The 19,882-nt window shown below is 42.5% G+C and overlaps 3 protein-coding genes and 1 pseudogene across 4 annotated transcripts; 2 read left to right on the plus strand and 2 right to left on the minus strand.

Moving 5' to 3' along the window:
- Nucleotides 1-6,799: 6,799 nt before the first annotated feature.
- Nucleotides 6,800-8,121, minus strand: LOC109940727 (uncharacterized; annotated as a pseudogene).
- Nucleotides 8,122-9,035: 914 nt separating this feature from the next.
- LOC100281372 (outer mitochondrial membrane protein porin) lies at nt 9,036-12,291 on the plus strand. Its single transcript, NM_001154290.2, has 7 exons — nt 9,036-9,219; nt 9,636-9,718; nt 10,200-10,267; nt 10,351-10,461; nt 10,988-11,074; nt 11,296-11,504; nt 11,717-12,291. Exons 2-7 carry the CDS (start codon nt 9,670-9,672, stop codon nt 12,021-12,023), a joined length of 831 nt encoding a protein of 276 aa, NP_001147762.2. The 5' UTR covers nt 9,036-9,219; nt 9,636-9,669; the 3' UTR covers nt 12,024-12,291.
- A 413-nt stretch (nt 12,292-12,704) lies between these two features.
- LOC100277382 (uncharacterized) lies at nt 12,705-14,150 on the plus strand. The gene is made up of 6 exons (NM_001150957.2): nt 12,705-13,077; nt 13,183-13,280; nt 13,370-13,441; nt 13,529-13,653; nt 13,744-13,816; nt 13,914-14,150. Exons 1-6 carry the CDS (start codon nt 12,828-12,830, stop codon nt 14,016-14,018), a joined length of 723 nt encoding a protein of 240 aa, NP_001144429.2. The 5' UTR covers nt 12,705-12,827; the 3' UTR covers nt 14,019-14,150.
- Nucleotides 14,151-14,324: 174 nt separating this feature from the next.
- On the minus strand, nt 14,325-16,941 carry LOC103631689 (putative magnesium transporter MRS2-H). Of its 2 annotated transcripts, none has more exons than XM_008652601.3 (4): nt 16,472-16,933; nt 15,957-16,390; nt 15,025-15,309; nt 14,325-14,903 (listed from the first exon to the last, which is right to left on the minus strand). In XM_008652601.3, exons 1-4 carry the CDS (start codon nt 16,800-16,802, stop codon nt 14,619-14,621), a joined length of 1,335 nt encoding a protein of 444 aa, XP_008650823.1. In that variant the 5' UTR covers nt 16,803-16,933; the 3' UTR covers nt 14,325-14,618. The 2 variants fall into 2 exon arrangements, with proteins under 2 accessions (XP_008650823.1, XP_008650827.1); XM_008652605.4 differs by having other exon boundaries at nt 14,384-14,903; nt 15,957-16,372; nt 16,472-16,941.
- Between the last annotated feature and the right edge of the window lie 2,941 nt (nt 16,942-19,882).

The raw sequence follows: 19,882 nt of genomic DNA on the forward strand, positions 1-19,882 counted from the left end.
CGGACTGTCTGGTGAGCCATCAGCCCCGCATTCAAGACTCCCGCGACGAACTCGTCACTCTCGGGAAAAAGCTATGACGCCGTGGCTAAAATTCACCGGACTGTCCGGTGTGCACCGAACTGTCCGGTGAGCAAACGACGCTCGCGGCCAACGGTCGGCTGCGCAATCAGCGGGTGACACGTGGCCCGTGCCAACGGTCGGTTAGGCACACCGGACTGTCCGGTGTGCACCAGACTGTGTTCGGTGCCCCAACCGAACCCAAGGCCCAACGGTCGACTACGCCCGATAAGGAAGGAGATCGGGCACCGGACAACTACTGTTCATGTCATGTGGTGCACCGAACTGCCTGGTGCGCCACCCGACTGACAGAAGGTAAGAATTGCCTTCCAATTGGATCTCCAACGGCTCCTAGCTGCCTTGGGGCTATAAAAGGGACCCCCTAGGTGCATGGAGCAGCACACCAAGCATTCTCTGAACATCCTAAGACACCTAGACTCCGCCTCCACGCATTTGGATCGTTGTGTTAGTGATTTGAGCTCCGTTTGAGTTGTGAACTCTCTGTGCTGTGTTTTGAGCTCAAGTCTTGGATTGTGTGTGTGTGTGTTTGTTGCGTATTGAGTCTTGCGTGTGTTGTTTTCCCTCCCTTACTCTTGTGCTTCTCTTGTGATCAATACTGTAAGGGCGAGAGGCTCCAACTTGTGAAGATTCCTCGCAAACGGGAAAAGAACTCTAAAAGAAAAGGATCGTGGTATTCAAGTCGATCATTGGATCACTTGAAAGGGGTTGAGTGCAACCCTCGTCCATTGGGATGCCACAACGTGGAAGTACACAAGTGTTACTTGGCCGAACCATGGGATAAATCACTGTGTCTTGTGTCCATCTTCTTTGTGATTGTTTTTCTTCTAAAGTTCACACTTTAGCAACTTGGTTTTAATTGCACTAACATTTCATAACCAAGTGTTGGCTATTTAGTGTTGAATTTCATAGGATCACCTATTCACTCCTCTTAGGTGCTCTCAATTGGTATCAGAGCCGTACTCTTCATCTAAGGGACTAACCGCCCAAAGAGATGGATCCTAAGGGCAAGGGAATGGTGATCAACGATAAGGAGAAGAAGTCCCTCTTCAACGAGCCAAGAGACGACAAACCCACTAACTAAGGCTCGAGTCATAAGAAGAGGGATGGGAAGAAGAAGAGACATATCAATAAGATTATCTACTACGATAGTGATGCCTCCTCTTCTTCACCAAGTGATGACGACGACGACTCCTCGTCCAAACGGAAAACGGTTAACCAAAATTACTCGTTTGATTATTCTCGCATCCCATACAATTCAAATGCACATTTACTTTCTATTTCACTTGGAAAACCTCCACACTTCGATGGAGAGAATTACTCATTTGGAGCCATAAAATGCGTAGTCATCTATTTTTCCTCCATCCTAGTATTTGGAAAATTGTGTAGAATGGGATGCATTTTGACTTGCGACTTCGACGGAGACGGGCGGGTGGGGTAGGCCTAATAGAAGTATTTTTTTACTATTTTTAAAATCTGTTTTATGTTTCCTGGAAACGATTTGCACTGGCGGTTTTATTACGTCGACAGCCAGTGAAAATCGATTTTCACTGGCGGTTTTATTACGTCGACCGCCAGTGAAAATCAATTTTCACTGGCGGTCTTCAGTTACCCGCCTGTAAAAATGATGATTTTTACTGGCCCCTAGCACTGGCGGTTACGATAAACGCCACTAAAAATAGGTTTACGACCGCCAGTATAGATCTTCTCTGTACTAGTGTCATGAACGTGCGGCTATCATGTCTCAGCAGGCAACACACATCTGCACGCACAGTAGGAGCAGGCATGATTTAAAAGTGCTAGTAGTTGAAGCAAATAACCTATATGCATAGCCGGACGTCAAAAGGGTCTACAACTAGAAACATGATGACAATTATATGTCATGGCCTACAACTTATGTGGTTGTCATATGGAATCTCGAGTCCTCGACAACATGCATGTGTGGGCTGCCACGCTACCATTACCATGTTATCTTAGCCTCCATTTTTAACGAACATGTCTCCCTGACTAGGTCGCCACGAGGTAAAATGAATAGGGTTTTGATGGTTCTGAAACTGTTCAAAATTATCTCTCTGTCCTAGTTATATATAATTTTATAAGTTTTTGTTTTAAAAAGGAATTATTAAATATTTTATAATATTATTAAACCATATACAATACATTTGACTTTCTTAAATTCTAGAGAAATTAGAGATAACTACAATATGTTGAATGCAAATAAATTAGAGATAGCTAGAATATGTTGAATGCATATAAACAACTCTAGAGACTTAAAACAATAGTTTTAACTAGAAGAGTAAAATTATTTAAAATAATATAGTTGATGTATAAACATATTTTTAAAAAAACTTTTTTATTCTGAAAAATAAATGCAATCAACATAAATATAACATACATTGATGTTGAATGAGCTCAGGTTATGTGTTCATGTTGGTTCCACATCATCTTCGACTTTTTTTTTGTTACGAGAAGTTTCAAAATACATTTACATAGATCCATTAACAATTTTGCCATTATTATTTTTAGTCTTCACCAATATGTCATCGGTCTCACAAATCATAGACACAGATGATCCCATCAGTTATAGACACAAGATGACATAATAAAAGAGAGCCAAAACTGAGAGTGGCAAAATAGCAAATTTCTCATTTACATATTTAATATTAAATGTTTGAAAATTCTTTGGATAATTTTTCTAGTTTCCTAAAAATAAATCTTTCCTAAATAATCTAGTGATATTTTTATGAGTTTTAAATATTTTTGGATTTTCATATACCAATATATTAATTTCTTTATTTGAATTTTTAAAACCTTAAAGATACCTTTCGTGGTTTAAAACCGTAATGAGTATTTCCTATTTTCAAATAAAAAAATAAAACTACCCAAAAATGATTAGACAAATAATATTCAAGAGTTTATAGGTAAAATATATAAGTTTAGAGTTTCAAGAAAAAATATATTACAACGATTTTAGACTATCAGAGCTCACTATGCGGCCTCTGATTATGTTGTTTGGTTTTGAATTTAATTTACGTGTACTTGTTTTTTTCTAAAAGATTGGCCACCAGAGGATTGCTACATTTGGGAAGGATGAGCAAAGGCCCTGTTCCATTCGCCAACATTGGGAAGAGAGCAAAAGGCAAGCACCTTCTTTTCAACAGTCTTTACAGGCCTTAGTTTTCAATTGTCGCGCCTCATGCCATTCTATGCACTTTGCCAAATGGTTTCTACCGTGGGCTTGATAATCTGTGTTGTTCTGACTGGGTAAGAATGCACTGAATGACTCTGCTGGGTAGTAGAGAATCTATATAATCATCAGTAGATGCCTAATACTCAGTTATTCTCTTAATTTATTGTGTGCATTCATAGCAAAACTGCCCATAATTTTGTCGCTGTATTCTATGGTGGATAAGGCACGCGTAGATAAACATAAATTCAATCCTGTGAGAGTTCTATCTATCACTGAACATTCTATAGAATGGATGCCATTTCATATTTATTGGAATAATTGTGATGTACTTTATCTGTTACGGTATGTGTTACAGCAAGCACATATTCATTTTATGAACAGATTCTGTGCTAGCAAACTTTGTGTTTAATTAGTAATTCCTGTACTTGTAGATCTCTTGTACAAGGACTACAACTTTGACCAAAAGTTTTCTTTGTCGACATGTTCTAACTCTGGTTTGGTAAGATGCTCAAACTTGTTGTTTAGCTCCTTCCAGAAACCATTTGAATCCATTTTTCTGATAACCTGTGCTTTCTGCTATAGAATCTCACAGCCACTGGTGTGAAGATCAATGAAGACTTCATTGGTGATATACGGACACAGCATAAAAGCGGCAGAACCACTGTTGATGTCATAATCGATAGTGATTCTAAAGTAAGGTTCAACTTTGTGTATGAAAGTTTCTTTGTGAGCCTGGTAGGATAGGTTATTTGTTTTCTGGATCAATGATTCTAATTGTGGCACTACTATAGCCAAGTATCCTGCATGAGACGTAAGATATCTTGGCATAGTAAATCTTACGTTACTTACATTATAGCCTAGCAGATCCTAGGGATGCATGCATTGATTATAGAAAGCAGCGAACGTGTGGCTAATAAATTCTGTGGGTAGGATATAATGTTAAGTGTAGCTAGCGGTAAGCATCTGAAAGTGATTCCTATTTATTTAATGGGACCTCCTGCCATTTTTAGGCTAAGCTTTGCTCACCTAAAGAACACGTGGAATTTGAAATGTGAGTTTTAGACAGATGAGGATTGCTCTATTATTTTTATTAGCTGCACTTGTGCATCCATAGTATTTTTCTGCTTCATGTTCGCTTTTGCTTTAGTTATGGTGCTCATATTAGCATTGGACATCCTGCATTTGTGTTCTTACTGGAGTCCTGTTGGTTGCAGGTGTCAACCACAGTCACTGTTGATGAAGCACTAACTGGTTTGAAGACTTCATTTGCCTTCAAGGTTCCAGATCACAAGTCTGGGAAGGTTAGTGTTTTTGGAAGTAAAGGAGGAAACATTAGCTTGCTTGAATACAGAAAATGAGTGGTGCAATATGTGCAGGAAGTCTTAACTGAGCTGTATTTTACTTGCATGCTGTGTTTGTCAATTACATCATTGGATTATGATCTAAATTTCGTCCCATCAATTTCCACTGGTTTTGTTTTTTTACCACAGTACTTTCTTTTTGTTTTTTGCTGACAGCTTGATCTGCAATATGCCCACAATCGTTTTTCAATGAATTCGACCATTGGTTTGACATCAACACCTTTGGTTGAGCTCGCTGCAACTGTCGGCACAAGTGAACTTGCCATTGGTGCTGAGTTCGGGTTTGATAGTACTTCAGCTGCTGTTACCAAATACAACTCAGGGGTTGGATACAACAAGTCTGATTTCTCTGTTTCCTTGCTACTGTAAGCTCCGCAAGTTTACTCGCTTTTGCTCAGGCATGACCGTAAATTTATGCATTGCTTGTGATATTGTAAGCAGTTAAACCTCTGCTGATTGTGTTTTCCTCTCCTTACTTTTTCTTTTTGCAAGTTTAACAAGTGAATGGTATTTTTCTTAGCGATCTCTCTTTTGTCTGTGCACTGACCAATCTTTCTACATTTTTGCCAATAAATAGGGCTGATAAAGGGGAGACTTTGAAGGCATCTTACGTTCATTTATTCAATCCGACCAACGGGGCTACAGTTGCAGCTGAGGTAACACACAAGCTGAAAACCAAGGAGAACTATTTCACACTTGGGAGCTCCCATGCACTTGATCCTTCAACATTGCTAAAGACGAGATTCAGCAACTCGGGGAAGGTCGGTCTGCTCTGTCAGCATGAGTGGAGGCCAAAGTCACTAGAAGATGCAAAACATAGTTAATCATATATGGCGTATCACTAGAAGTTCTTTCCTGCCACTGAATTTACTGTCTGTAGAAGATGTTCCTTGCTGATTTGTAGTATCTTAAGATGGAAATCTAGCCATAGGGACAACTATAGAAGATTGTTGAATTGATGATTCTTGGACATACATTACTGTTGAGTCCTGGAGAAGGAATCCAATCAAAACTATTTTCTAGGAAAAAAGAGCTCAGGTGCATAAAGCTTAAACTTTACACAAATGTCACTACCTGGTTGCCTGGGATTCGAAAGGGTGAATCAAGCAATGAATATGACTGATCTAGCACAAACGAATATCCATCATCATTTGCTTTCAAAGTGGGATCCATAGAAACATGGTAAACTGACACCTTTGGTGTAGAGGCTGCATCAGAGAATGACAATTGTGCAAGTGCAGACTCAAGGGGATTTACACTGATTGGCAGGTCTGTTGTAAAACAAAGAATAGGTGGGTTTATGGGATTTGAATGCAAGTCATTGTGAGTACGAACTGTGTATTCGTAAAAAAGGAACATTTAAAAGAGTGTAGCCTTGTGTTGTTAATATTATAGCTTCAATCAACAAATACTTGATCATGAATGAATACCACTAATTGTGGTACAATATTTTCTATTACACAACTATAAAATACAAACAGAAACATTATGCAAAGTAGCCTCGCACGATCAACAAACAAACTATCCTTGTTAGCCTTGAACAACACACTGTTTTGAGTGTGGAAGGCGAAGCATCATGAAAAATGTCATTGTTCCGCATGAAAACATTTCAAATTTAATTAATTATAATATTGATGGCAGTTCCAATGAGTCCAAGGCAAAGATTTAGAGTGGACTATAATTGTATCCACAAGATGGTAGTTGTTCACCATAGTGGTAGGACCAAAAACATAGAGGATGACATGCTATGTTGGCTTGCCAAACCTATCACAACCCTCATCCTTTACGAGGGTTTGTGACCTGCTATGTTAAGCTACAATAAAATATAGTATCCCCCCTGCAGTCAACAGATGCCTGAGGCACCAAGTGGGTTGTGAAGGTTAATGTGAGGACCCGATTAACCATTTTGAGCAAAGCAAGGATAAAAGTGTAAGAAGGGTGTTAGCTATATGTAAGCTTGTCCCATTTGGATTACAACTTTGGACAAATTCTTAGCCTGACATATTAATTTGAAAATAACATGCATTTAAACCAACATACATGAACTTATATCATAAATTGGCATCAAATGCAGACACATGATAATTTATTTGATAAGAATATGTTCACTTTGTTGGAACTTGAGAGTTTTTTCATGCAATGGAAAGAGATACATGCATCATTTTCATATTACTTAGTGATTATTTGTATAGACTACAATTTTACAATGATCATTCTTACACAAGAAGTTCCAGCAGTGAACCAAGGTCGAGTGAATATACTAAGACTATTTGTTTGAGGCTTCAAATGAAATAAAGAAAGAAACCTATTTAATAAATGGTGAAGGTCTTCTATATAAGTATTAGAGAGAAATTAACGGAGTTAATGAGTGCTTACAGATTTAGCAGACCATGTGATATCCCACAAACTCACTTCTATACCTTTCATCTAACAAAAGGAACAATTATTTCTGAAAATTTTAAAAAACATGCTTACAAATTTTCATGTCAAATATAAAAAATGCTAAACAAAGACAGTAATGTTTCAAATGCAAACTTTGAACTAAAGCTGATAAACCCTATTTAGGGTTCTTTAAACTCACCCTCCAAACATCACGTAGTTTTCACCATGATCAACTGAGCAAAATTGCACATTGGCCCCACTACACACATCCATGTGGCTGATGGCCCAACATATGAGCATGAAGCTATATTTTCTTTTATGATGGACCTTATAGAAGATTTCCCCTGCTCCATGCAAGCAAGAAACATTCCTAAGCTAAAATTGACAATTGGGGTCAAAACATCATGGCCACTAACTAATAGCATGAACTCACAACCTAGAATGACAACAGGTGGACCAATTGCATGACAAAAATTTACATGGAGTCTAAAGCTTGTCTTGTGAAAAGGTGCAATGCGATGAGGGGATCACCTACAATGCCACCATCATTTGGTGGTGCCCCCACTGTCTTGACAGCAGCTAAAGAATGTCCATTGAGGGGATTCAACAACTCAACCTACACGAAATCACACTATTTGGCAAATTGAAAGTGATGAGTGCCTCAATTCCAAAGAGCACCAGCTACTCACCATGTTGTTCTTCCTCGCCACAGTCAAGACATGCAGAAGAGCAGCAATTAGAGGCACACCTTGATTATCAGCAAATATGATAAAGAATCAATCGACGAGGAGTCATGACAATGAATACTCATAGGGTCAGTGGCATGATCGGTAAGGGGTGCAACGATGATGGCGCGAGAGGCATTAGGTGTGCCCCACGTCTCGACGACCTTAGCGGCACCCGTCAGCCTCGCGTGGGCCTCGACGGCTTCAACTAGCGGGGAAACAAATGGAGTCAGCGGTATGTAGCAGCGAAAAGAGAGGACGAGGGGGTAGGCGGTAGAAGGGATGGTGGGAAGGGGCGATGGCTGCCTTTGACGAGGCCAAGGATGTCGGTGGTGAGGGCTCGAAGTGGCGGGCAGCCGGGGCTCTCCACCGTGATGGTCCACGACATCCTTAGCTCTGTGTCGCTTTGTCTCGTGATCTAGGGTTTTACGACCAATGGCGGTGGGAAGGAAGGGAAGGGGAGGAGAATGCAGAGGGAGGGCAGAGGGAAAGAGAGAGTGAATGACCGGCGGCGGGCACTCCCGCTCCTACATGGAGAGGCACGTTGAAGGGGAGGGGAAAGGGGTGCAAGCCCTGGCTAGGGTTCAACATGTGAGCGAGGAGCGCCTGGTAGTGGTACTGCTGGTGCGAGTCTACGTTGTCGTCACCATCGGTGACGAGGAAGCGTTGGTTGAATCGGGGGAGGGGCTCTTGTCAAGGGGGGGGGCACATCGGGCGGTTGCGAGCGGCGCGAGCGGAGATGACGATGCATGCAGGTGTGCAGTGGTCTAGAGTCCATATCACAAGGTGGAGAGACGACGCAGGATCGCAGGGCCAGGGAGAGGCAAAAATAGGACGAGGCAGTACCCATTACGTTGTTAATAAATAGTAGAGATATTAATATAATACTATTATGTAGTTCTTGTTCATGGATGAGATTATGTATGATATGGACGATGTTTTTGTTTTACTTTTCAATTTTCGACCATTAACCATATATTTCTGTTCGGATTAGTTCATTTCCAACATCCCACATATCTCATGTCTGATACCGTTTTCGAAAATTCCAACGACAAATCTATTTCTGAGTTAATATGTAAAAATAAAAACAAGATTTTTTTTTAATCCCAGTACACACTCACACTACTTGCAGGTACATGCATAAAAGATAAAATAGGCCAACGAACTCAGTTTTTACTTGCGGGTACATGGATAAAATATGCCGTTTACCTGGCCCGTTTCATCTCTAAGGAAGGGAACGGACAAAAAATCAACGAACGGTTACATGGGCCGCTCTCCCTAACAAACTAGCGTAGTCAACGTGTGTGCACCTTACAAGAGAGAAGTCGGCCCAAGTAGCGTGCGCGCAGAAGCTACTCCCGAAGAGTCGCTCTCCTGCGTCCACGCCTCGCTTGCGGCGACTAGGGCGACTGCCGCCGCCGCCCTTCGCCCAGCTGCCCAGGTCTTCGTCGGGCGCTTTACCGGTGAAGAGCGCCCACCATACCAGGTATGCCCGCTCTCTTCTCTTCTGTTCCCGTTGTGACTGTTAGCTACTTGGCTATCTGTATTCGGATCTGATCTAAGCACTGCACAAGTGCATACGTATCATGGCTAGTAACCTCGATTACATGCGCACACCCATGTATTGGGTTCGCCCCTGCTTGGCGCCGTAGCACTCGTTACCACCAGATTTAGGTGCTGGTGGCCTGGTGCAGTGTGTTTTCCAGAAATTTAGACGTTGTTCTAACTGAAAAGTGCTTGTTGCTCTGAGCAAAAATGAGTTGGTAGTATGTTGCTGATGCTACCTTTGAAGAATCGTGCTGGATGATTGGTTCAGGCTCTAGAGTCTAGACAGCTCACTATGCGGCCTCTGATTATGTTGTTTGGTTTTGAATTTACGTGTACTTGTTTTTTTTCTAAAAGATTGGCCACCAGAGGATTGCTACATTTGGGAAGGATGAGCAAAGGCCCTGTTCCATTCGCCAACATTGGGAAGAGAGCAAAAGGCAAGCACCTTCTTTTCAACAGTCTTTACAGGCCTTAGTTTTCAATTGTCGCGCCTCATGCCATTCTATGCACTTTGCCAAATGATTTCTACTGTGGGCTTGATAATCTGTGTTGTTCTGACTAGGTAAGAATGCACTGAATGACTCTGCTGGGTAGTAGAGAATCTATATAATCATCAGTAGATGCCTAATACTCAGTTATTCTCTTAATTTATTGTGTGCATTCATAGCAAAACTGCCCATAATTTTGTCGCTGTATTCTATGGTGGATAAGGCACGCGTAGATAAACATAAATTCAATCCTGTGAGAGTTCTATCTATCACTGAACATTCTATAGAATGGATGCCATTTCATATTTATTGGAATAATTGTGATGTACTTTATCTGTTACGGTATGTGGTACAGCAAGCACATATTCATTTTATAAACAGATTATGTGCTAGCAAACTTTGTGTTAATTAGTACTTCCTGTACTTGTAGATCTCTTGTACAAGGACTACAACTTTGACCAAAAGTTTTCTTTGTCGACATGTTCTAACTCTGGTTTGGTAAGATGCTCAAACCTGTTGTTTAGCTCCTTCCAGAAACCATTTGAATCCATTTTTCTGATAACCTGTGCTTTCTGCTATAGAATCTCACAGCCACTGGTGTGAAGATCAATGAAGACTTCATTGGTGATATACGGACACAGCATAAAAGCGGCAGAACCACTGTTGATGTCATAATCGATAGTGATTCTAAAGTAAGGTTCTTGCAAACTTTGCATATGAAAGTTTCTTTGCGAGCCTGGTAGGATAGGTTATTTGTTTTCTGGATCAATGATTCTAATTGTGGCACTACTATAGCCAAGTATCCTGCATGAGACGTAAGATATCTTGGCATAGTAAATCTTACGTTACTTACATTATAGCCTAGCAGATCCTAGGGATGAATGCATTGATTATAGAAAGCAGCGAACGCGTGGCTAATAAATTCTGTGGGTAGGATATAATGTTAAGTGCAGCTAGCGATAAGCATCTGAAAGTGATTCCTATTTATTTAATGGGACCTCCTGCCATTTTTAGGCTAAGCTTTGCTCACCTAAAGAACACGTGGAATTTGAAATGTGAGTTTTATACAGATGAGGATTGCTCTATTATTTTTATTAGCTGCACTTGTGCATCCATAATATTTTTCTGCTTCATGTTCGCTTTTGCTTTAGTTATGGTTCTCATATTAGCATTGGACATCCTGCATTTGTGTTCTTACTGGAGTCCTGTTGGTTGCAGGTGTCAACCACAGTCACTGTTGATGAAGCACTAACTGGTTTGAAGACTTCATTTGCCTTCAAGGTTCCAGATCACAAGTCTGGGAAGGTTAGTGTTTTTGGAAGTAAAGGAGGAAACATTAGCTTGCTTGAATACAGAAAATGAGTGGTGCAATATGTGCAGGAAGTCTTAACTGAGCTGTATTTTACTTGCATACTGTGTTTGTCAATTACATCATTGGCTTATGATCTAAATTTCGTCCCATCAATTTCCACTGGTTTTGTTTTTTTGCCACCGTACTTATTTCTTTTGTTTTTTTGTGCTGGCAGCTTGATCTGCAATATGCCCACAATCGTTTTTCAATGAATTCGACCATTGGTTTGACATCAACACCTTTGGTTGAGCTCGCTGCAACTGTCGGCACAAGTGAACTTGCCATTGGTGCTGAGTTCGGGTTTGATAGTACTTCAGCTGCTGTTACCAAATACAACTCAGGGGTTGGATACAACAAGTCTGATTTCTCTGCTTCCTTGCTACTGTAAGCTCCGCAAGTTCACTCGCTTTTGCTCAGGCATGACCGTAAATTTATGCATTGCTTGTGATATTGTAAGCAGTTAAACCTCTGCTGACTGTGTTTTCCGCTCCTTACCTTTTCTTTTTGCAAGTTTAACAAGTGAATGATATTTTCTTAGCGACATCTCTTGTGTCTGTGCACTGACCAATCTTTCTACATTTTTTGCCAATAAATAGTGCTGATAAAGGGGAGACTTTGAAGGCATCTTACGTTCATTTATTCAATCCGACCAACGGGGCTACAGTTGCAGCTGAGGTAACACACAAGCTGAAAACCAAGGAGAACTATTTCACACTTGGGAGCTCCCATGCACTTGATCCTTCAACATTGCTAAAGACGAGATTCAGCAACTCGGGGAAGGTCGGTCTGCTCTGTCAGCATGAGTGGAGGCCAAAGTCCCTCGTGACTCTTTCAGCTGAGTATGATCCAAAGGTGGTAAGTGCGCCTTCAAGGATCGGCGTGGCCATATCGCTCAAGCCTTGAGATATGGGTCAAGTCACCTTCTGTAAAACAGTACAAGCGTTACGTACTGATACTCGTGTCCAAGAACATAAACTTTTGGAGCGATACCTAGAACAACCCTCTCCATTTTAGCCTTGTTTTTGGTAAGAGCCTTGGGCAAAGAAGTGTTGTCAGGGAGTTGGACTTGTTTTGTGGAATGTTTCCATTAAGAGCCAACCCCACACCGAGGATTGCAAACACAGAAGTTTGTATTAGTGCAGAAGTTTCACTCTGCGATATTTTTTCCCCATGTTTTCCTAGTCGACGCAAAATGATTTTGGAGGTGATTGAACACCTAACGTCTTGAGTTGATGGTAGCTTTAACAGCTGTGATGATAAAGGGGCCACTTGTACCCAGCAACAGAAGAATTTGCTCCCAATTCGTCGAATTGGTTATTCTGGTGGATCATTTTTTGTTGTCGTTGGATTGGTTCTTTTGAAATTCATGTATTCAGAGCAGTCTAGTTTTGCTTCCTCGATAAAGTATGTTGTGTTGGATATTTGTGATGTGAGGTGAATGCGCCCAGGCTGGAGATCAGCCGATGGAGGCTTATCGAGCAGCTGGGGCGGAGGCGTGCGCTGCGTGTCCTCCCGCCCTGGTGCAAAGTCGCTAGTGAAGTGCATTGCCCTAGCAAGCTCTTCCTCGGACCCTTTAATGCACTACGGACCACCACCACCACCCCACCGCGCGCGCGTGTGCTCGCCTCACTTCGCTTGGCCCGGCTGTCTCCACGCCACGCTGCCCACAATCCCCTTTCCCCTCCAGTAGGTAGAGTGGCGAGAAGGATGGTGGCCGTGTCCACGGCGACGATGGCGAGCTCGCTGCTCCTCCGGCCGCGCGCGCTCCTGCCACCCCATCCGATTCCTAGCTCCAGCCGCCGGCCATTGCCAGCTCCGCGTGTACAACTACAGGGGAGCATCCAGGAGAAGCCGGGCCTTCCGGCGAAAAGCGACGGCGAGCGGAGGCGGCCGGCTGGGACGCGGCTCTACTCGCTGGCGCCCTACCCTCTGCTGCTGGCCGCGCTGCTGCCGGGAGGTAACGGCCTCGCCACGGCTTGTGTAGTTGTGTTCTCGGCGGCCTTGCCATGCCATCACTGACGGCTGACGCCTTGGTTCTTGTTTCCGCCGGCGGTCTGAGCAGCTGAGCCGGTGACGGCCGTGTTCGCGCCGTTCGTGGAGCTGGTGAAGACGTGGGATCTCCCCGGCTGGCTCGTGCACTGGGGCCACCCGGGTAACATGGTACGTACGTCTCTCGCCACTCCAGAGCTGCAGCTGAAAACATTGGCTCCTGCACCGAACAGCTCACCTTCTGTGTTCTTCCATGCCAGGCTGTGGTGCTCTTCGCAATGGGTGGTTACGGGACATACCTGGGCTTCAGGATCAAACTATCAGACGACCTTGTAATCCCAAGACCATTAGTATTTAACCATGCACTTTGGCTTCCATCATAGATAGTAACAACACTCTTCATGTAACCTGCCACGCAGGAAGAGAAGGCCAAGGCTAAAGATCTCCACCCGAAACTCCTCGCCGGGATGTTCTTTTTCTTCGCCCTGGGCGCGACCGGTGGGATCACAGCTCTTCTCACCTCAGACAAACCCATCTTTGAAAGGTCCTGTCCTCAGAATACGTACTGTACTTCTTCTATGTGCACTGTAAGAAGCTAAGGTCGCCTTACAAATTTCTGGCAATGGATTTGCAGCCCTCATGCCGTGACTGGAGTCATCGGCCTTGCGCTCCTGACCATTCAGTCTGTCCTGCCAAAACTGTTCGAGGTAACCTGGAAAGATGTATCACATTAGTTCAGTATTTTTGCAGCCTGGTGCTTCACATTCAGATATAGGATGAATGACTTGGTTTCTGTAATTCCAGGGAAACCCAGGGCTTAGGACTACACATGGTCTGCTCGGCAGTGGCATCATGACTCTGTTTCTAATCCACGCGGCACTAGGCCTGCAGCTTGGGATCAGTTTCTAACTTGTGGCTACAATATCTTGGGGTTTGCTTCTCTTTTTCTTTAACTCACTCTAAGTATTATCACACGAAGCATCCCCTTAAATGAAAATAATGTAAGAGAAAGCAAAATTATTTTCCTTGGCTTTGTTGGCAACTGCAGTCCATGTTATATGATAATATGATATTGCCATACGACACTAGAATATCCATGTAGAGACAACTAGACATGGATACATGTCTGTCACCTAAACGAAGAACAGATCACACAAAAAGAAGAGGAAAGAGCAAGAAAATGTTGTGATCTTAAACGCAGAAAGTAACATGCTGTTATCAATCACTTGTTTCTATGTCACCATTCTGAAGAATCAGACAATTGAGTTCTGGTGTGCTAATGACAGGAATTTTTTGTCGCGTCTCTCATTGTTATAATAGTAGTAGACAGTGTCGGTATACATATATGGCATGCAATGCCCGATGCAAACTCCAAAAGGGTATGATTGGAAAGCATCAATATACAGATGGACCAGGCACTTGCCTTCACCCATATTATGCCACGTTAGTTTCCGCCAAGTCAGGAGGCAATGTGAAGATGATCTTGCATAGATTTATCTAACGCCGCCTTCAACTGCCAAGTAGCCTGTTCCCCCTTGCATATCCCAGTAAAACAACGCTGACCAACAAGCAGAAAGATGATGTGGCCCCAACAAATGGCCAAAACGGGCCTACAAACTTCTTCATCTCCCCATTGTGAGGCATGTTCATGGCAAACGCTCCAGCTATCAATGTGTTCATAGCTATGCCAAATGATACAATGATCAGTACAAGATGGAACTGAATGAGTTCATTGCGTTGGTTGTCAAGTTGTATGTTGATGTAGTCTTCTGTGTCAACAATATATCCTCGGACCTGTTAAATATGCCAGAAAATAGTTTATCTTCATGAGGATAGGAACTGTCATATTTGCAGTATCAAAGAATGCCAGAGGAGAGTATGGTGTATGCAGCAGGTTTGGGAGAGAATAACAAACCATCATAATTCTGTTGCGAATTCCATCCAGCTGCATGAAATAAGATTCAAGTAATATCTCTAGGTCTCCTACATTGTCGGCCAGTGGCGCAGTCATAGCAATGCCCATGGCTTGGTTAACAACAGAATTTGGTGTACCCAGCTTTGTTTTTGAAGGAAGATTGCTATTTAAAGCAGCAGAAGCCAGTAGAATTTCATCCTGCGGACATTTTATTTGCTTCCTGGATAGGTGCAGTTGTGCCATATTCTCATTATGATCCAAAAGATGCTCTACTTCATCTCTGACCTGATTTTTTTTCAAACAATGATATCACATATTATGAAAAGGGGGGTGGCTTCAGGCATCATACAAATTATAACCAAAGTTTTAGAGTTATAAAACAGATTGGAAGGCATTGTGGTGTATGAGAAAGCCTAATATGACATATAAGGATAGACAATATGTTGTTTTTATTTTCTGTGCTTCAAAGATGCAACCATAGCCTATGTAATTCCTTCAGCCATGAACCAATGATGTTTAATTGTTTATAACATCAACACAGTCTACAAATGCAGTTCCTAGAGCTACTAATATATTTATATGCAACCTAGTATGGTATAGCAGTCTTAAAGCATCTTCTCAGAAAATTCTACAAATATCAGTTTTCATGTCTAAAGTAAATATCCTTATTAGCACTATCAACAGAAAAGTTATTTATGGAGCACTCATTACGTGTCTTGGTAATCAACATCATTGCAACAGGTACCCATCCTGCGGTTTTTATTTATTCTTCAGAAATTTAGAACACCAGATAGTTCTTAGCTACATGCACAGTGATAGTCAAGCAAAAAAAATACTGCTCGGCCATTCATTTGCAACAATAAGCATTAAATTGAGTATAAGAGTTAAGGTTTAAGAAACATAAAGTGAGCAATATGTATATCTAACGATACCTTTTGCACACCAGCGAGCAGGGAGGTTAGATTTCTTTTCAGACTTCGAACACGTTCAAGGTTCCTGGTGCTCACATTCTTAGTCAACTCATCCATCACAAAGATGGTGTGCCTATTCAGATCAGATAGGCTTGAATGAAATGACAAGCATACAGCTTCTAGGGCGAGCTCCAACACCTGAAACTCAAAGGGGAGGGGGAGCTCACACTCTGCAGCAGTTTTAGCATGCTTGCCATTCACATTACCCACTTGTGTGGCCCCAACATCAACCTCCAGGCTCTTCAATGGAAAATGCCGCCTCAATTTATCGATGAAAGGGATAACCTCCTGAGCAAGAGGTTCCAGCAGCAGGACTTCGTCCGCAGTTACAATAGCTCTTATGAACTCTAGATCGATTACCATGGCCTTCTCTCGAGCTGCGAAACGAGCAAAGCCTAATCTCACCAATAGCAGATATGATTCACTCGACGATATGCTAGAGTGAGGATTTCACTAGCTAGCAATTCACAGCTCACCGAGGATGCCGGGGCAGCGAGAGAGAAGGGGCCCAACGATGCGCAGGTCGCGCGCGTGCACCCCGGAGCGTTCCGCGACGAAGGCCCCGTTAGTCATGAACACCTCGCACCTGCCCCACCGATCCATCCTCATCCACAGCCGGGCGGGTGCCTTCCTCCTCCTCGTCCTCCCGGCGGGGTGCGGCGCCGGCGGCGCGAGAGGCGGCCTGGGCAGCGACGGGAGGCGCCGAACAGTGCGGGAGCGCTTGGAGTACGACGAGGAGGAGAATGATGAGGAGGGCGAGAGGAAGGGAGGCGGCTTCCTGGACCCGCTTCCCGATAACCTCCCCATCGCCCGGCGGCACGGCGATCGGCGAGGAACACAGTGAGGAGCCGGCGGAGAGGCAGCGGTGGGGTTTTGGACCGGGCGGAGCGGCGGAGTCAGTGGAGAGCGAGAGGTTTGGCGGCCGGCGGAGCCCACTAGGTCGGGCGGGCGCTTCCGCGAGTTTGATTTGTACTAATAATATACGGTGCATTGCAACTCGAGAAAAAACCATAACAAGCTCAGATCAAATAAACATGACATTAAACTTGTTTTTTAACAAAATTTCTGCATCACTCTTAGGCAGCAGTATTATTTTACACATATTCAGAACACTGTTCCAAACTTTATAAAATTAAGCTCGTAACCTAAAATTAGCTTGGAATTAAAACTCTCCCTTTGTCGTTTTCTTATGCATCCCACCGGATTAAACTAAAAGAAAAGAGTGATTTTCACAAACAGAGTCATGTTTAGCCTGAATCAGCCATAGTGTCTTATAACTTGAAGTATATGGTCTTAGATTTTCTATCACTTACAACAAGAATAGATCTAATATAATATCTTCATTCTTGAATATTTGTTGTCCGCTAATTATTTTTGAACTAAATCGTGACAAATAAAAAATAACGGAGGAAGTACATTGGACTTCTACTTTCTAAAATCATATTGTCATTCCCTTTCTTAGCTTATAATTTACTTGTACAAATCAGTTGCTTCAGCTTGGTCTTTGTTATCTTCACCGTTGTAAGCTAGGCCTAAAGTTGCCTAATCAAACGAAAATAAAATGAAGTACCGAACGAAATGTTAATTAATGTTTTTCTGTTCAATAGTAATTAATGTATTTTATTAAAAATAGCTTATGCCATATAGTAATAGTATCACATAAAACTTAATGGATCATATGTCCCATCGAGGGACAAAATCATCTAGAGTCCAATGGGGAGGGAGACAACGGAAAGTAGAGGGAGGGTTTTACTTTTAAATGGACTAACCGAAATATTTTCATATTTATGGAGTTAGTTAAAGAGATCGGACTAAAGAGGTGTTTGGCATGACTCCACATTACTCTAGAGCAACTCTCCTTTAACACACTAGGTTGAGCAGCACTATTTCGGAGTATAGATTGTTTTCTTATAACCATAGTGACAGTAGTGGCCGGTAAATACCTTTAAACACGGTGACTAGGTTGTTTTTTAATGATTTTAGAGAGACAAAAGGTACTTCAAAATTTTGTAATACAACTCTCAATACACAGAGTTTACAACTCTGAAGTTAAGGTTTTTGGCTAGCTCTGACTAACTCTCCTTTAGAGTTTTATTCTGGAGCCATACTAAACACACTGTAATGAAATTTTGACTCTATAGATATAGAAATAGATGTCCATTGTTTTTGAGCTGTTGTTGGTCTCAATCCTAGCTAGAGGCCTGATCGTAGTAACAAAAAACAATTGAGTCCAAAATAAATTGTTTATTTGAAGTCCAATTGCGTTGGGAACAAATCAAGTGCATCCAAATCTATTGGTACAATCCGTGCAACCAAGATACAAGCATGAAAGTGGGGGGGGACCATTTTTAAAAATATTTGTTTTCAAAACAATCCTCCCACCTCTCCCTAGACATATGATGTTCTATAATGTTCGTGTACAACGCTATGATGTTTTAAATATATTTTGTGATGCTTATGTAATAAACATATCATGTTCTATGATGTGTCTTGCGATGTATATATAATATTGGGAGCCCTAGCCTTTCAAACATATACGGGTGCATTCGGTTAACTGACATATTTCGGTTCATTTTTTTTGGTTTTTTATAGTTCAGTTTTTGAATAATGCAAACCGAAATTCTCTCTAGAAAAGAGAATCAGTCTACCGGTTAACCGAACAATTCAGTTCGGTTTTCGATTTAACTGAAAAACGAGATTTAAAATACCCATCATATATGCATAGCCGGTTAGCAGCAGCCGGCCAACTCAGGGCACAGCCAGCCAAATGGCCAACTTGGCACATGCATATAGCAGTAGGAGCAGCCAACCAATCGTGGAACTACCCAACTCAAATTTAATAGCAGTAGCAAACAACATATAGCAACAAGTTTAATGTCAGTACTCAGTAGCAAGTTTAATAGCATATAGCAGTAGCAAACAACAAAGTACCACAAATAGCAAGTTTAGTGTCTCACTTGCCTCACTTGGCTAAGCAAACAGCCGGCCAGCAACAAAGTATCACAAATAGTTACACATAGTTCAAGAGCAATAAGTTTAATGCCAAGCTAAGAGGACACGCTGGACCAACTCGACGAAGCCCGTGATGTGGCACTTTTGCGGTCGGCGAGGTACCAGCAGACGCTACGAAGGTGTCACAACCGTCACGTCCGAAGAAGAACCTTGCAAATAGCAGACTTGATCTTACGACGGGTCTAGATCAACAAAGATCGACACAAACTGTCTGCGTCGTCGGAGGGACCTTTCATGATCAGATACGTACTTCGGTCGGACACCTACAAGTTGACGGACGAGAAGGGGAGAATGCTCGCCAACACATGGAACATCGAGCAACTATGATGGTTCTACCCATAGCAAAGCTCCGAGGTTCCCCAAACCTACCTGCCCTTGACCTCAATTGAGAGCTCGGGTGCCAGGGGGAGTAATAGACAGAGCAGTGCAAAATTAATGATTTCCTCTCTCACTAAACAAATCTTTGTCCTTCTAGTAAATGTTTATGACCGAGCAAGGCGACACTAATACCACTTTCCTCTTTGCCGTCTGTTCGATTGATGCAGAATTCCAGAAAAATTTGTGGGGAGCCAGAATCAACCAGGCCACCCTTCGAATAATGCCTCAGCTTAAGGAACTAGGCGAACGACAAGGGACACTTTCCGGTAAGAGCCCGAACCCGTCCCAAAACGGCTAGGGACTGCTTTCCGATAAGGACCCAAACTCGTTCGAAATACCTTTCGCAGGGGTCGAAGAGCGAAAAACTCATGGCAAAACAATTGTGAATTCTAGAGTTCGAAGGTCGATCCATGAAGGGCTCGCGGCCGCTCTAGCGAATAATTGAGTAAGGGGCAGCCAAAGACAGGCACACTAGCGGCTAGTGCCCTGATGCGCTA

Source organism: Zea mays, chromosome 1, assembly GCF_902167145.1.
Source record: "Zea mays cultivar B73 chromosome 1, Zm-B73-REFERENCE-NAM-5.0, whole genome shotgun sequence".
NCBI classification, from domain to species: domain Eukaryota; kingdom Viridiplantae; phylum Streptophyta; class Magnoliopsida; order Poales; family Poaceae; genus Zea; species Zea mays.

What these genes read in the sequence shown, in the direction of transcription:
- LOC100281372 (NM_001154290.2), top strand. Translation starts at nt 9,670, where the DNA reads ATGAGCAAAGGCCCTGTTCCATTCGCCAACATTGGGAAGAGAGCAAAA. An exon ending in CAGATCACAAGTCTGGGAAG is followed by an intron (nt 11,075 to 11,295) that starts GTTAGTGTTTTT and finishes TTGTGCTGGCAG; the next exon opens with CTTGATCTGCAATATGCCCA. An exon ending in TTCTCTGCTTCCTTGCTACT is followed by an intron (nt 11,505 to 11,716) that starts GTAAGCTCCGCA and finishes GCCAATAAATAG; the next exon opens with TGCTGATAAAGGGGAGACTT.
- LOC100277382 (NM_001150957.2), top strand. Translation starts at nt 12,828, where the DNA reads ATGGTGGCCGTGTCCACGGCGACGATGGCGAGCTCGCTGCTCCTCCGG. An exon ending in GGGGCCACCCGGGTAACATG is followed by an intron (nt 13,281 to 13,369) that starts GTACGTACGTCT and finishes CTTCCATGCCAG; the next exon opens with GCTGTGGTGCTCTTCGCAAT. An exon ending in TCAAACTATCAGACGACCTT is followed by an intron (nt 13,442 to 13,528) that starts GTAATCCCAAGA and finishes CCTGCCACGCAG; the next exon opens with GAAGAGAAGGCCAAGGCTAA.
- LOC103631689 (XM_008652601.3), bottom strand. Translation starts at nt 16,802, where the DNA reads ATGGGGAGGTTATCGGGAAGCGGGTCCAGGAAGCCGCCTCCCTTCCTC. An exon ending in TGCTCGCTGGTGTGCAAAAG is followed by an intron (nt 15,310 to 15,956) that starts GTATCGTTAGAT and finishes AAAAAAAATCAG; the next exon opens with GTCAGAGATGAAGTAGAGCA. An exon ending in TTCGCAACAGAATTATGATG is followed by an intron (nt 14,904 to 15,024) that starts GTTTGTTATTCT and finishes CATATTTAACAG; the next exon opens with GTCCGAGGATATATTGTTGA.